This window comes from Acanthaster planci, linkage group LG03 (assembly GCF_054643075.1).
Source record: "Acanthaster planci isolate LZ-2023a linkage group LG03, COTS_SCS, whole genome shotgun sequence".
In the NCBI taxonomy this organism is placed as follows: Eukaryota; Metazoa; Echinodermata; class Asteroidea; order Valvatida; family Acanthasteridae; genus Acanthaster; species Acanthaster planci.
In genome coordinates, this window is record NC_141779.1 from 20,134,487 (window position 1) to 20,152,575 (window position 18,089).

General features: G+C 39.7%; 1 protein-coding gene across 1 annotated transcript in view; it reads left to right on the forward strand.

Annotated features, from left to right (window-relative positions):
* LOC110991054 (uncharacterized) overlaps positions 1 to 18,089 on the forward strand; it is a 27,498-nt gene continuing 9,409 nt past the window's right edge. The window contains exons 1-4 of the mRNA XM_022256154.2: positions 1 to 107; positions 12,548 to 14,997; positions 15,815 to 15,900; positions 17,672 to 17,840. Of these exons, the coding sequence (XP_022111846.2) occupies positions 31 to 107; positions 12,548 to 14,997; positions 15,815 to 15,900; positions 17,672 to 17,840 (2,782 nt within the window). The 5' untranslated portion in view covers positions 1 to 30. The remainder of the gene's footprint in view (positions 108 to 12,547; positions 14,998 to 15,814; positions 15,901 to 17,671; positions 17,841 to 18,089) is intronic.

Sequence of the window (18,089 nt, forward strand, 5' to 3'; positions counted from 1 at the left end):
ATTTGTGTCATTCGATCATGTACTATTTTTATGTGTGCTGCCGACTTACACTATGACGGAAGTAAATTAATAAAGTGTTACCATCGGTCTCCCATGTTTTCGGCATTGTAAGTATGCAAATGAGTAATTAACATTCTTTTCAACTGTGTATGTAACTAACAAAAGTAATCGTCAATTGTTTGACTTTTTCAGATTGTTTGTAAAGATGGCTTTAGGCCCTAGCATGTTTAGCCTAAGGCCCTAGCATGTTTAGCCTGCAGTGCTAGCATGGCTGGTGCTAGGCTACACAGGTGACAGGTAGGCGGCTGCATACCTGTACATGTAGCTAGGCTACATGTAGGCATGTGACAATTTTTTGTCAAGTTAGTCTGATTTAGATGTAACATATGCCAAAAGATAGGTTTAACATAAGCTTTCTAATGATACCAAAAGCAATGTTAGCTAGGACCTATGCGATGTTGGGTTGGGGAATTGTGATTTTTGAAGGATTTTAAACGAGCGTATTTGTGCTTCCGTGTTTGTATTGAATAGCATAGGAATCTTCTGAAAAAACTGTGACCCACAATCATTGCTTTGCGTTATGCGTCACGCGTCACTTTCCCTTGAACGTAGGCCATTCGAGGTCTTACATACTGTTAGAAAGCTAATTTCAAATTTCATGTGAAATCAAAAGCGGATGGACTGAGCTCAGTTCACCTACAAAATTCGTTTGATCAGTTCTTCATTTCTTCAATTCTTGTAGGCAGCTACATCATGAGCATGATACAAACATTGCAAGCCAGTGACACGCAAGCACATTTCAGCACGCGACCGTGCCGCCATGAATCATGGCAAGATGGCGTGCACAGCACGCTTGCACCACATGGGACTGAACACCCTGTAGTCCGATAAAAAAAAAAACCCTTTGGAGCTTCAGAATTTGCTCAAATTACACCCACTTACAGCTCAAGAGTTATGTTTCACAATGATTCACCTTAAAATGACAACACTTTGTTACAAATCAGGATTAGTTGGGTGGAATTTCAAGCTCAAACTTGAACTTTGTGTTTTTCACATTACATATTCATTAATTTGTTGGTCAGACTCCTTACAACAGCCAATCAGCCGTGCAGGCAGAGAATCGGGCTAACACTTGTGTGGGCACCTTTCGGAGGTCGCGCGTACGGCGTGTTTGCACATACCTACTACATATACTGGTGCATATACATTTAGGCCCTACATGTAGGCCAGTGAGGTATAGTACGCCTGTTGCCTACATATATGTAAATTTATAATGTAGGCCTGTTGCTATAGCCTTATCGTGATTTATAACTACATGAACTACATTGTATTGTAGTAATGTATCGTCAGGCCCCCTAAATCTATGCAGTCCTATTTCTACGCACTCAACTTTCAGGAAACGTTTTGTGAACGCTCGTGCTGTCGAACAGCCAGCGGTCACTTGTATCATTTGTCCATGTTCAGAAGTTTTGCAAAAGATCCCAAAATGTTGGAAATGAATCCTGTTACATGTATCTAATTTAGGATTAAAAAAAAACAACCCTTTTTTCAGGGAACTTTCCTAGACACATACATGTATATAAGAGTTTGTGTTATGAGTCCCCCAAAATTCAGAATTCTTCATATGATCTAACAGTTCGCCTTCTATTGCCTAGTACATGTATACATTTAATGTGTAACCGGTACGTGATGTCATTAAAGTTTGTTGCCTCAGTGAAGGACTTTAGGGGTGCAAATAGGACCCTCCGCTTATATTTGAAGTTTCAAAATGTTAATTTTTGGTTTATTTTGTCAAGTGAGTGAATATGAATAAAAGGCAATGGTGGATCCATTTTTAGAGTTTGCTTCTCATTTTTCCTCTCAGAAGAGAGCTAGATTACTTAGATTGACACTGGGTTGCCCATGTTCAATGAGTAAAGGTAATCAGTGGTGGGATGGGATATGCACCAACCTGATTAACATGGAAAGGGCACAGACAGAAACCCAAGGGTGTGGGCGGGGTGTGGATGGGGATGAGGGTGTTCAACTTGTGATGGTGGTTGCAGAGTATACAAGTAACAAAGAGCATGGCAGTAAGTGTTGGAGTGGAATTAGGTCTACCAGCCTGAGGAAGGTGTTTTTGGAGGACATTAAGACTATTTGTCTTCTCTTAAAAATTTATTTGTTCATTATTATGATCACAGATTTATTTTTGGAGAGGGATTTAGAGACAAGGTGGATGTAAATGGTTAATATGGAGCAATAGGGTATAGAAGAGGGGCAGACCACTGGAGGATACGGGGTACCATATTTACAATAGTGTTGGCGGCAGTTCCATGGTTACTCTCGTTGTGTTTTTCATGTACTTTTGAGTTTCTTTTGGCTGTAATTATTTTCCTGTAAAATGTTCAATTATTGTTAACTCCATAGTATCTAGTGCATACCTAGGCCTACCTAATAACCACAGATAATAAGCATGGGTTTATATGCAGAGCCGCAATGCCCGAAATGGGACTGAAGAGCTGGTCCGTGTAACAAAAGACCATACTCGGAACTGCGACTGTTTTTTGGCTAAACCACTGTTTTGGGCATGGCGCACCTACAGATTAGCACCATGGACAAAAGCGCTCCAGGGCCCCATTGATGAGTGACACAGCACTGCTGCATATATCCAGCCACGTTTGAAAAGATACCACTCATATTCACTGTTGACAAGGAAAATATGCAACACCTCTTATTTCTGGGCTCTCTTTACAGGGTGGCAGGCCTGGCTGAAATACTCAGGAGTCAATGAAGGTTGCCTGTCAGCTTAAAGTAGCCACCAAACAGTCATTGTGGGTGTAAACGTCCATTAAATGAAATGATGAGTTTTTGAAGAATTTTGAAAACTGAAAATCTTGAAAATCTCCCGTATGTGTGCACTGCATTTTAAAAGCACCCTGCAGCAAGTGGTTAAGCATGATACATAAGGCACACAAAATTGGTTACTCACGTTACATTTTGCACAAACATAAAAAGCCGACAAGCTTTATTCAATAAGTCTCCTAATACCAACGAGCTTAGGAAAGTTCTTTTGACTGAATTAAGAACCTTGCCATGGAGAACAAAGAGTGAAAGTAATACAACTCTTTTGGAATCTTTGGTTTTCTAGAAATCCACCAGACATAGATCTGGTTACTCACGTTACGGTTACAATACAAAGTGCAAAACACATAAAAGGCATAAACTAACAAATTAACCTTACAAATTTTGACCTACTTCGAAAAAGAAGAGGTATCATTGACAAAATATCTATTTATTAAATTTTTGTACAAGCAAAACAACTTTTAAGCATGTTTTTACCCCCAGAACTACTTTTGTGGATGTGGGACGGATGTCAGACCCCACAGTTCTGGGGGTAATATGTTCTGCTAATGCACTTTCTTTATAAATCTCAGCAATCTAAAACTAAGGGATTAGAGGTTAACAGTTTGCATAGGGCATTTATCCGTAGGAAAAGTAAATGTAGATCAGTAACCATTCAGCCAAAGGTTCTGGGCATGATGGAACTAAAACTTCACAGAAAACTTCAAGTGACCTTGTTGTTCGCAACTGCAGGTGCATCTAGTTTTGTTTCCAGCTTTTGTCAAAGATTGATCTTATCTCTTGTAGTTGCAGTTCCCAGCTGGATGCATCACTGATGCTTGGTATTCATTCTTACCACCACGGTCAACCCACTTCTCCTGGATATACATGTACATGTACACGTAGCACCCCGTATAGTGCTTTTCTTCCCAAGTGCTCATTTCAGACAGTGTGCAGTGCATTATGGGTAATGCTAGACTGCCTTCATTGTTTTCCATTCAAAATGGGAAATTTGAATGTTATTTGCTTACAAAGCATTTCTGTGTGCTATTTGTATATAAAGCATATCCGTGAGCTACAGTCAGCTCATATAATCTTCTCTTATACATGCTAATTCCGGTTACTCACATTACACATGTATGGTTACTCACATTACACCTGCATGTACATGTATGGTTACTCACGTTACACAGTTACATGTACATTACAACTTCCATTACCTCGCCGCATTGAACAGTGAATAGTCACATCATTAATGGAACCCAGTTTTTACATTGGGGATCATCAAGAGAACGATAATTGAAAAAGGCAACTGTTGAAACTAAGAAACATATTCACTAGGGAAAAAAGTCATATTTTGGTAAAAATAATAATAATTTATTTATTTGTAAAGCGCAAATTTCATATACCGGTAGATATGTTCAAATGTGCTGTACAATGAAGACATTAAGCGTGGAACAATGAATACATTTTTTTTAAAAATATGGTTGAGCTGATGGCATACAAGGGCACCTCGGGCAGCCGCCAAACGACCCACATTACACATTACCTTACACTACCTACATGTAGAAGTGCTTTGAATATTGAGTCACAACGTCCTCATGAAATAAGTCAAGCCTCTCCTTTTTTAAAGTCTGAATTCTAGTGTCATATTTACCGGTAATACAGAAAATGCGTAACAGACTAGATCATCCTTTAAATTTCCATAAAATAAAACCAACAAAGAATTTCCCACTTTTGGAAAACTTTCAGTTCAAAATTACCATTTCACTTCAAATGATCATTTCTCCAAAAATTCTGCAACAATTCAGTCATTTTAAGTTGTTCCACAAATCTTGAACCATATGAATCAATATTTTAAAGATAATGGCTTTCAAATATTGATATGAAATTTTAGGGCCATGTCCATTCTATCATGGAATTGCCCTTGGGCTAGTGAAGACTGTCAAAAGTGACAAGTAAATGACAAGCAAAGGACACATTAAGAGACTTTACTTGTGATTTATTATGTAAGAATGTTAAATAGTGACAGACCAAGGAACCTCATGTTATTAGATAAAAATACTGTTTATTAAAATTAATTTCCCCATTACTGATTTGAGAAAGTTATCCAAACAAACTGGAAATGACTACTGGAAGATTTGAAGTTTGAAGCTGTTTACATTGCTTTAATATTCAAAGAATTATGTACTGTTACAATGCCAAACACCAGGACTTACCTTTTCCTTGTGTGGCACGTCTTGGCCACCGTAGATTTCAAAAACAGCCAGTTAAGTTGCGTAGGTTTAGACAGGAACTTTTACACACACTTGGTCAAACCCACCAAGAGCCGCCTACTCCTGGGCACAAAAAGAAGTGACTCTTTTATGTGAATTGCTTGGATGACAGACTAAGTTGTAGAAATAAAATCACCTCTGAAACATTTTTACTGCAAGTAGTTTTCTGGAAATCTTGTTTCAAAGCCTTACATGTACCTATGGTAGGTGCACAGAAATAGGAGGATCATGTAACCATCATGGGTTTCAACTGTTCAATTACAGTTTAGGTCATTGTACATGTACATACTGATACATGTACATGTATGTAATGTCAACTACAATGTCGGGCCTCAATTCAGAGCATTAAGATTAAAAGACAAAATATTTTTTACCGTCCATTTTAAAGAAATAAAATGGAAAATTTACATGTCTGCTGCTGTCAAAACCCTAATTTAAATTGCAATTTAAAACAAAAAAATTACAGTTTTGAATCGTGTATATTTAAGACAGAAAGATTGCATGTACATGGGGAGGAATTACGAACACTGAAACAAAGATAACACGTTTAAAAACATAAGAATAAAACTCAGGATATTTGCGATACGACCAAAACACCCCAAAATCTAAAACTTAAAGAGTTGGCACTATTGAAAACTCTAACTGAAAATGGCACGAATGAATTCAGTTAATTGGCTCGTACAGCATCTAAGACTTCTCAGTCTTGTACCCAATCTCGTGTACTGATAATTGTGATTGAGAGGGTGATTACTATTTTGAAGTATACTGGTACTGTCAACTTTACTCAGTAGGGCAGCATGGACCCACACTTACATGTAAATGTATGTAAATTTAAAAATGAGGCAGCCCCTTGTTAGGACACCTCTCCCTGTTGACTTAGAGTCTTTTACAATGATTACAATGAGGTACATGTTGTCATATTCAAATACAATGTACATGTACATGCATCATTCCAAATGAAATCTTTACTTTTTTTGTTGCACTGTTGGCACTGGATTAATAAGTTGGGACAGTGGAAAAAGCTCAAATAGCATACAGAGTGCTTCAAGTTGGGACAGATAAAAACAAGCAACTTATCATTTTGCATGGACCTGGACACGTTGGTAACACCAAATCAAGGGTGGATTTGAACCAATTGTGGAAAAATGACATTCTTAAATGTTTTGATGTTACTGGAAACTTAATGTTTGGAAGAACGTGTTTGCCCTTTGCCCTTTAAACTTGCTGAGAAAAGGAGTGGGGACATTTTTCTTCATATTCCCAAAACACCAGTTTCCTTTTTTTCATTTCAGTGCTGTAATTGAATACTTTTCATGTACATGTAAATGTACTAGCTACATGTACGTGTACTGACATTCACCAAGGTTTTTGCCAAATATTGAACTGGGTCAGAGTGAACAAAGTTAGAGAACGTGTGTACAAGTACACTGGATTACAAATTGCAAAATATATAATAAAATGAATTGAAGACTTCAGACAAATCAAACTGTTATAAAATTGAAGTTAGTACTTGTTTTCTCTTTAAAACTGCCGGTGCAATGTACATGTAAATTTCTACAATTTACTGAGGTCTTATAGCATGAACTCACTTTGGAATATTTACCTCAGTGCATTTTTCCAGGGTCAACATTTTCCAGCTCTGTTCCCACCTAATCAATTCAATATTTAAACAAGCCTGTGGTTGGACAAGTGCAAGAGCACTGCTTTCATTGTTTTTCATCAAGTCCTATGCAAATACCGGTACATGTACGGTTTCGTTCTCTTTACAATTTGAGGCTTAGCAGGATGCTTTTTTAAGGTCACGTTGAGTAGTGTACATGTAGCTTCAACAGGTACCTGTTCATGTACATGTACATGTACTTTGGAGTTTAAAGCTTAATATGGTCAAGTACATGTACAGTACGTACATGTAAAAGCAGAACTTGTACCAGCATTCCACTGGTATATGTACATGCACTGATGTCGATTGTGTATACATGTACATATGTACATGTACATGCACATTTATATCTCGATACAATGTGCATACTATGAAGGAGTAGGACCACTTTGGGGAAATACCCAATTTATTCATGAATTATGTATGTACCTGTACCATGTGTACAGGTACTGTGGATAGTGAACATGTACAGTACATGTAGGCCTACCGTGTGCATGTGCTATAAACATGTGTTCATACCCCGGGTAGTGAATATGTGGTGTCTGGAAATCATTCACAATGGTCCATGTACATGTGTACTGACTTCATGCCAATTTGTATACATTTTGTATACATGTACATGTACATACATGTGCATGTATTTGTATGTACAGGCTTGTGAGTCATTTTTCTTTTCTTTTTTTATTTTTACATTGATAACTTCCCTCTTCTTTTGTTTCCGCACTATTTGGATTTCAGTTTTGCTGTTTAACTTCTCGAAAAGCATGCAGTACATATACATTACACGTATTCAATGTCACTAAGCATGTACATGTACTGTACAGACCCCATATATGGACACATTCAACTCGTTTCCAAGTAGAACATGTACATGTACAAACTGTATGCCAGGGACTGAACAAGTTTTTGTTTGTATTGTACTGGTATGCCCGCTGTTGTACATTGTATGACCCTAATTTTGTTGCACCTACGTACGTTTACCAGTGTAGCTCCTGACCCTTAACTTTGCACAGGAGTGACAAATAATGTAGGATTTGAATGATGCTTCATGTGCAAAATTCTTGTACACATCGGTATTCATTGACATGTACATGTATGTAGTGCGCCTTCTAACTTTGGTGCCCAAGATAAAAATACGGGTATGTTTTTAAATACTCCAGACAAGTGTGCAACTTGACCGTGTATTATGCCCACTGAGAGGTAATAATGCCCGTTGTGTAAATCATACATGTACACTGGTACCTACATGTAGACATATACAAGACTGTTTACCTCATCCGTATCATGCCATATCATTAAGAGTTAGTGTGGCTGAAGACTGCAGACCCTCCCATTGGCATCATGCATCCCAGTACCGGTACATTGGACCAAAAGTGAAATTTGTTTTTGCTTAACAGGTGTATCTTGAATGGGCAGGAGGAGCAATAATTTTCAGCAATCAAACTTGGCATTTATTGAAATAATGACAGTTTGCTACATGTAGATCAGTTATTCTAATTACCAGTATGAGACAAAACTCTGAGAATAAAACTTCTCCCATGTCATAATTTAAAGTTGCTTATGCTGAGAAACTTACTGTACATGTACATGCTCAGTTCTCAATTTCATCTGATGCAGCCATTTCTTCTTTGGGTCTGCTCTTTGGTCATAAGATTACTGTATTTCCAGTTTATACAAAGTTTGAATCCATATAATCATTACAAGGAATGGTGACTTACACATTGTTAACTTTATTTTGTTAAAAAATGTACAAAAATGAGTCATATTTTGCTTTTGGCAATATCGGCTGCCTTCATGAGTCTGAAATTACTATAATTGTACATTGAAATACTTGTACCATAGACATGTTTATAGTGATCGTGTGATATGTTACAAACGTGTACATGTATATGTATCATTCACATGTTGTGGGCAATGGCGATGTTGCGGGCCACAAAAAATGATGGATCACGGTAATCTCTCCCAGAGTTGATGTGTCACATCTACTGCATTGTATTATGAACTTCATTTGTAATTGTGTTTTGGTACGAGGTTGGATAGCCGAAGTGGTGCTACCAGTACTTTGCTCGTGGAACACGAGTATGCTGTCATCACTGCTTCTGCTGCGATTGTCATTGCTGTTTAAAATGCTCATACCATTGTACATGTACGTGTATCTTGTCGTCTGCTCTTCGATCTTGTCAGTGCTTTTCAACTGTTCAAGGGATCTTGTTGTAAATAATGTCTCGAAATTCAACCACTGGACAAAACCCTCAATTTTTTGTATGGATAACAGGTTTCTCTATTAAACAAGTAACAAGTTCTAAATCCTAGATTCCCCCCCCCTGCAAAAAATAAAAACATCCGGTAACAAAAGACATAAACAAGCAATAATTTTCCTTAAAATTTATATCTACATGTAATTTACTGTTCATCTGTTTCAATTTGTCGAAGTGTTTTAATTTATTTTGCAATGAAATATGCGTACATGTGCATGTATTATAAATGTACATGCAAGAGCATTCCGGAGAAATCTTTGACCACGGTAAAACAAAGCAATTGCTGCCTGCAGTGACAGGGTCAATGGGCTTGTACACCCTAGGGGCAAATGCATTTGAGGCAAAGTGGTACTGTACATGTACATGTAGGCCCATCTATACAGAAAGAGAATGTGATTTTTGTCACAAAAACTTACATGTACACGTAAGTACGTGCAGGCCTACTGGTATCTTCTCCCTTTTTGAAGCATTTCGCATGTGAATATTCGAATTAAAAAAAGGTGAAATATCTCACAATCGATCATTTTAACTATTTGAAAATTCAGATAATTTGCACAACCTGCAGATCTGTATGTAGGTTTACATGTATTCTTTTGAGCTTGAGGCTTCACTTGCCGACCACATATCGAAATGATTTACATGTAAACACCGTATCAGCATGAAGCTGTAAAACCGTGGTACTGTACAAGTGTACAATGTACATGTACATATGTACCGCTCATAATATGACATTTGTTTTTATGACATTCTCCAGTTTTATATTTTTTTATTTTTGTACATTTTTTGTGTAGTTACATGTACACGTACCTGTACATACATGTACATGTACATACCGGTACATGCTAAATGTACATCATGCTATGATTGCAACATGTACATAGGCCTATGCACATGTACATGTACATGTCCATAAGTTACATATACACTGTTCTGTATATCATGTACCTGAACACATGTTCAGGCTTGCATTCATGTGAGCAACATACCCATGTTGATTGCAATTGCATCCTTCCTTGTTCTGTGAAACTGCTCACATAGCATTACAAAACATACTGTACTAAACATACATGTTTTCCTTTTGATTTGTTATTTATGCTAGCTCACACATTCAGCAGGAAATATACGGCATGTACAATGCCAGTAAACGTGACAAAACAATTGACCAGCATGACCAGTGGAACATACCATGCAGGATTTAAAAAGTTTACTTAAAAACTGGCTTTTAAATACATCCCCCCCTCAACAAAATTAGGTATTTACAGGTAGGTTTATATTATTCCTTACAAAACAAACATTTAAAGTTCACATAACATGTAACCTGCAGTATACTGACAAGTACACATGCTGACATATACTGGTACACATGTACATGTAATATACATGTAATTTATATGGTGCATTTCTGTACAGTTGGACCTCTCAGTGCACTTTACTGTACACGTACATGTATGTTATCCCTGCTCATTGGGCCTGCAGGTACTTCCTGTACAAGAACCTCTCAACTCCCTCTAGAGGTAGTATGTGTAGACTGTATTGTACATGTACATGTACATGTACCTCTGCCCTCACAGCATGCGCAGGTACTCATTGAATTCAGTCCTGGCTGGGCAGAGCTTTAGAGGCAACTTTGAGCTGAGGGTAAAGTGACTTGCCCAAGGTCACAGTGTACATGTACATGTATAGACTATACACATGTACATGTACTGCAGTGAACATGTACATGTACATGTATGTAAGTCCCATAACGGAATTTGAACCCCAACCACTGAGCATTTTACAGTGGGCTACTGGCATGGTGTATGGGTACATGTTCCGAAGTGAACAGCAGTGAATCAAATAACAATGTCTGATGAAATGAGGGTACTGTAGTTGTAGCTGATATCTGGAACACCGATGACGGTGCCCATCTTTCAACTTAATCAGAGTCAGAGTCTCAAATGTCACCATTTTTGACGGACATGAACTGCCCATACATGTAGGCTAAATCCTAGCCACCTAAAAAATATTGGGGAGTAATAATTGCTGCGGTACTTTTTGAAGAGATTTGCAGGTTGTGAAAGATGATAATACAAAAACTACAGTCATGAGATTAAAAACATGTCTTTCAAAATATTGGGTCCTAAAGTCAGCAGTTGTGATCATCATTCAATTCCGTCAAAAAGATCAACCATAAAGATCGACCACATTTTCATCAAGTTCGTTTTCGTAAACCTTGACTTTGGAACGTCCATAAATATCTAACACAGTGATATTGCAGAAACGTTTTGCTGCCGGCATTGTGGTCTGTTCGACCTTTGACATCAGCCCAGATGTACATACATGTAGTGTGTTCTCTTTTTTGTTCATTATTCATGAGCCTCTCTATGGAAATATAATGCCTTGGGAGTTTTCTCTTCATACCAAGGTTTCTCTGAAGAAAATTATCCAGCTGAACAACATCCGCAAAAATGACGTAAAATGACGAGACATAAAATATTGTTTTTTAGTTGGTTTGCATTTAGATGTAGGTAAATGTATGTAGTTTGAGTGATTTAAAACAATAAAGGAAAGAAGAGGGACTAATCTTTCTAAGATTTTTGAGGAGCTTTACATTATATGTACATGTACTTATACATCTTTTAAAAACATACCAGATTTTCTTGCTTGCCGAGAGAAGTTTTTGAATGAAATCATCTGGTACAAACAATTTGACTTAAAAAACGTATGTATGTAAAACTTTGAATGAGTTCAACTCTTTCGATTTGCTCTGGTAGCAAACCAAATGTCCACGAAATGTACGCAGTCTGCCTAATTACACTTACATGTGATCATTGTGATCATGTTGCAAATGATCATTTTATCAATCTGAAGGTGCAAATTTGTGTTTGAATAACTTAAGTCACTGTTTAGAAGTTTTGAAAAATGACATGTGGAATTGCATTTTGGTTCATCTTTTGAAGAATTTGCCATACACATGTACATGTACATGTATGCATGTATCGCTACATGTTTTGTACATGTACTGTGTATACATACATGTACATGTATTCAATGATTGGAACTTTGAAAGTGTTTTGTGGCTAGAGGAAATGATTGGGAACAAACAAATTTAATGTACATGTACATACTGTTCATGTACCGGACAGTGTCTGTACAGGTACACGTGTGTGTACATATATGTGGAGTACAAGTGGAACCTTGGCTTCTGTATACATTACAGTTCATGTACATGTATATTCATTGTGTACTGTGTACAAACTTTTATTGTGTAGATCCCTTGAACGAGGAATTACAGTAATGCTTGTTACATGTACGGGTACATTGTGTGTACAGGTTTTAATCACTGCAGAGACTTTCTGTTTCATTTTGATGATAGAAACTGTGTATCGATCCTTTTGGTACACTTGTTACATTACGAGTAGCAAGAACATGCATACATGTACATGTACATGTACATGTACATGTATGCAGTATCAGACAAGCTACCGGTATTTGCATAACAATGCTTAATTAGTGCGTGCTATAAGTCTTTGGTTTTTTCTTCCCAACAGTGTGGATAGTACAGTCCAGGCGACTATGCTGTCCAGCAAAAGGAGCCATAAAAGCCAAAGGGAAATGGCACCAGACTCAGTCAGCTTCTTCAGTAAGATGCGCAAGAGCCTGAGTGGGAAACACTATCACAGAAACAATGGCGGCAGCTTCATTGATGGGACGCAGATTAGAAGCAAGTCTATGACAATCCCTCAGATGGACCTTGACACCGCAATACCGTACGTGAGGGACTCACAAGTTGCTAAAACACGGCGCAGCAGTTACAGCTCCCCTGCAACTTCCCACGAGGAAAACGGTAAAGGTGTGCAGCCTGGACTCACTGCTGTACCAAATGGTTCTATGCAGGTGAATGGCAAGGTGCTGAATGGAACTCATGCAGCCATGGATGTGAATGCGAACGATGCAGTCAAGAACGACTCCCAGGTGGAGACCAAACAAGCTGAAGTCAGCATCTTTGAAAAACAGGGGGCGCGTCCCAAAATGCGGAAGACCTTGACGCCCGATGAGAGCACCAAAGCCTTCGACGAAAGTGCCTCTTTTGAGCATGGAAAGGGTGGTCTGGAGCAAGGGATGTTGCAGGCTTTGTCCTCGAGGGAGCCACCTTCTGTGGAAATGGCTCAACCTCACTTTCCAGCTGTTGAGATCAATTGCATCAGCTGCTCTGTTTCCAGGAAGGAGCAATCGGACACTTCCTCTGAAACTTCCCCTGGAGAGAAAAAAGCCACGGTGCAAGCACCTCCTCAAGCGCCAAACTCCACTGAGCAACCTTCTGAGCCAGCAATAAAGTTTTTTTCCCAAACAAGTGCTTTGCCCCACTGGGACCCTCCCCTGTCCACTCCTGAGGCTTTTGCTACGGTAACTCTGGGTTGTAGAACGGAAAATCCCAGACCACAACTGAAATCGGATGAAAATGTGGAAGAAATTGAGCCAAACAGTCCTCCAGAACTACATGTAGGAGAGGCTAATTTTGAGGGGCAGATTCTTACGGCAGCTGTATTGCGCTCGAGTCATTCATCCTCTGATGAAACAGAGGGCTATCAGACCTCTTGTGTTTCCCCTGCGGAAATTTCCAGCACTGATCTGAAATATACCGGTACACGTAGCAGCCTACCAGGCAGTGGGCAAGAAGAAGTGAATAGAGAGAGTGTCTCACTACTGACTTGTGGAGATAGCTCAGTCCAAAGGTCTTCAGCATGGAACACAGATCAGACAGATTCAATACGAATTAGCGATGAAACATCAGTTACCAGAGTGGAAAATTGCATCGAAAATGATAAATTGGATGCGTTGAACAACAAGGGTGAAATTGGTCCCTGTAACACCTTGAAAGATGAGTGGATTTCAGAGCCTAAAGGCATCATTGACCAGACCATGAGGGAAACAATAATGGATTGCGTTAGGGCTGCCCTTGTCGAAAGCGCAACCAAAGCACACAGCGAGGGACAGACTTGCAAGTCAGATGGCGGCAAGCACTGCTCGACCTGCACATGTGAGAAGCCAAAGCTGCATCCTTTGCCTCCTCGTGGCAAACACCCCAACCCCACGAAGTCCAACCTGGTGCTGACCAACATCCCCCTTGACACGCAAATTAACGTTGGGGGCTCTCCGAAATCCCCTAGGACCCCCCACATCGCTATGCTTGTCAACAGTAACGAACTGTTTCCAGAGGTGGACACAAAGGCAACAAGTCTGTCGGAGCAGGACCTTCACATGATTCTGAAATGGAATGACTTTTCCCTCCAACAAAAAGGCCCACGGGAAAAGGAGGGATGTAAACTACCCATTGAGTCACATTACAGTGAGACCTCCAAGGCGATGAATGCATCCCAACTATCAGCTGGTCAGGAGAAATCTCAGCACGTACAACTAGTTGCTGATAACTCTCAGTGTATCTTAGGTGCTACAGGAGGTTCTGATAGTACTTCAAGCAGGAGCAAGGCACCTGTAGTTGATAGGAGTTCCAAGCCTAAGGAGCTCAGCGAGCTGGCAAGCAGTGCCTGTGCCGAGGAGCCGCCTCCCCTGCCCCCACGCTTGCCCGCCACTAAAAAACCTGACCCCTTTGCGGCCTACCCGATATTTGATGATGAAGACGATGACTTCCCAACTCATGAGTTCCTGCACGAACTCAACATGGACATTTACACTGACCCCAAGACAGCAATCAAGAGCAAATCCCTGCCGCGGAACACTGTCCCGAGCCAACAGGCGTCTCCCCCTGAGCTGCGGGCAGCCAAGAGGGGGAAATCAGTCAACATGAGGAATAGATTCTCGCAGATCTTTAAGCCAGGCAATAAGAAAAAACGTCATTCTACCCACGGCTTCCCTGACCGGCCCTTGCCCGACATCCCACTCAATCCCAGGCTTCCAAAGACCTGTGGGAATGCCAGACTAAACAACACCTTGTTTGGGACAACGACAGGTGACATTGTGTCCCAGCAGGCAGTGAAAGGTAATGATAAAAAGCAAAGCAAAAAAAAAAATCATTGTTATCGATCTGTTCCTTGATTCATCAGAGTTCTTGATGCTGATACCGTACACCTACATGTAGACCATTTGACCAGTTTCTTTTGTTTTTAATTTGGATTGTTATAGTTTTAAACTTACATGTACATGTAACATACGGTGTCCAGTGTTCTTTTGATTCTAAATTAGCAGAAACTATTCCATTCAGTACCCACTGGCACATTGTACGTACCGGTACTTGTGTTGGACAAGAAATGGTAATGGTACGGTACATCTACATGTACAGTACAATGTACATGAGATACGTGTACCAGTGGACTTGCAGTTTGGTATTTGGCCATTACATGTACACCTGTGTACTGCATTCCTGATGAGTCGTTGATGTACAAGAAAGGAATAAATCCATCATTCTACTACATGTACATGTAAGTGTAAAGAAGTTTACATGTAATTGCCATCCAACCTGCATGTACATGTATATTAGCAAAGTGAGTTACAAGTCAGAGAGTCACTTTTGACGTTTCAACATTTTCTAGCTTTTTTCTTATTGTTAAATAATACATGCACCATATACCGGCACGTGTACAGTGTACAACAAAATGAAAATCTCAGTCGTTCTTTCTACCAGTAGTGCGAACTTATACAAAACTACTTTACAGTTACAGTATGGCCTTAAGACTCACTTGGTGAGCTCTATTACCAATTGCATTGTGCCCAATGTGTATAGTGTGTACAAGTTTGGTAACTTGTAGTGACTTTTCGTCCATTTATTTCACCTTTGATAAACAATTTCTCATCTGCAGAAGGCTTGTTGGTGGAAAATCCTTCCAGAGAAGAGGTGGACAAGGCAAGAGAACAGTTTGCAGTCAGTCTGCGCAAAATTAGCGAGGTAATCATGTACTGTACATGTACATGTTATTGATGATTCCACAGCCCAATGAGTACTTTACGTTCCCCCTTAACTTTTCATACGTGGACCTGCACCATCACTTTCAGCACTTGTAACCAGCTATTGGACTACCGTTTACCTGTGTCATAAACCCCTATATTCCGAATTATACAAGTACTGATGTGTGCATGATTGTTGAAGCGATCCTTTCTCTTTCTAAAGGAAATGACACTACAATATTGGGGCAGAAGTTATTCTTTGGTGTGAACAGTTTCTGGAAACTCAACTGGAAGCTGTAAAACAGAAACAGGATGTTTTATTTAAGCTGGAAACGTGAAGTAGCATTCACTTTCGGAAGCCTTGCCGAGCAGTGCCTCATGAATCATAGTCGTTCTGTATTGTTTAAAGATTTATTTCAGAACTCTGTCCCCCCAAAAAGTGTGCATGTGCAAAATAAACTTTGAGGGAATGTGATATTGAGAATCTTAAGGTTAAAACAGGGCAGACTTTACCTCTGTTGAAAAGAGTATATTGGGGGAGGACGGGGCAGCTACGTGTAAGTAGCACATCAGGAAGAGCCTCTAGATGTTTTCAGCAGAGATGCTACTGTATAATGTACATGTACATGTCCTAAGTTACATGTAAATGCACATTGTATGCAAATGCATGTGTCGTTTTCTTGTTACCAAAACTTGATTGAGCTAAGGTCAGGGGTATAAACTTTGGAGAGCAGCTGCAAATTTAATGTTTGCAGTCTTTAAAATCTTCGCTCTGCTGTACTTCGGTTGCTGGGATGAATTTGCACATGACTTTGAAATTGAAGTCATACATGTACATGTATGTATACACGTGTACATGTAGTTTAGCTGTTCATGAACATGTAAAATCAAATTGTTTAAATACGTGCGTGTAGATGAATTAGGCTTGTCATTTTAAGTATCTGTATTGAGTCTATAAAAACAGTGCAGGGAACTGGTGAAAGTTTTGCCTTGGTTTTGGTTTTGTCCAAATACAACCATGTGTGTACATTGTAAATCAAGCTTTTAGCTTTTGGGACTTCATTTCAGTTTTGGGCACCAACGACAGGAACGAGCTGTGATTGTAGGTTTATGTTGGCCACAAGTGCCCAAATAAGGCTTTCTACAATCTGAATGTTATTGTGTACATTGTCTTTGTGATCAAACATACATGTACATGTGTATGTACCAGTAAGTAAGGAACAAACTGAACTGCCTTTGATACTACCGGTAACTTGACACAGGTCTGAGCTCCATTTCATGGCACCACTCAAATGTAGACTTTGTGCAAGGGCATCCGTCTATTTGACAGAGACCATTTAGCAGAAGGCACAACAAAAGCATGCTTAAAACTGGAGGGAAAATTGGCTGAAATTAGTGACTTCAAAACATCTCTCTGCACGCAGCAATCCACATCGTGTAATAGCACTTTTATTAAGAAGTGGCACAAGATCCTGCTATCTACCCCAAGTTGAAGTGCTCCTCAATGGCTAAGAAGAGATGTCTTACTGGGAATTTTTTTCAAGCAGGCTCGTGCACTCACCTGGTGTATTCAAATAAGTAATGGTTGTACTGTAAGTGCTCAGCACGTTCTGTGCCGAATGTGCATAAAGTTGTGCGCGCACACGGTGAGACCCCTGCCAAAGTACTGCCATTGTTTTGTTAAAGCACGCCGCCTTTTGTTCCTGCTGGGAGCAGAGCAACATTTGGTTGCGCTGCTTAACTTTTCATATCTGTGTCTTTGTGTTGCATAGTATGGATGGTACTGGGGCCCCATGAGCTGGGACGATGCCGAGTCCCGATTGGAGAACATGCCAGATGGGTCGTTCCTGGTCAGAGACAGCTCCGACGACAGACACCTGCTCAGCCTCAGCTTCCGAGCACAAGGCAGTACGCATCATACGCGGGTCGAGCATCATAATGGTGGGTGTCACTATCAATCAAGCTGTGCTTTTCACGGGAGAGGAAGGGATGTGTGTCACATGTAATTGGTATGCACGTGTTTCCTTCCTCCAAAGAGATTAGTTTTGTGTGGTCTTATTAGAATTGTTGTTCCCAGAATGATGTTCATGGAACATGCGTGTGTGTACTAAAACATGTAGTTTGCAGTCTCGTGCCTTCTGTGAAACAACTTAATGTATGTACAGTATGCTCAAGATGTCACAAGTAGGC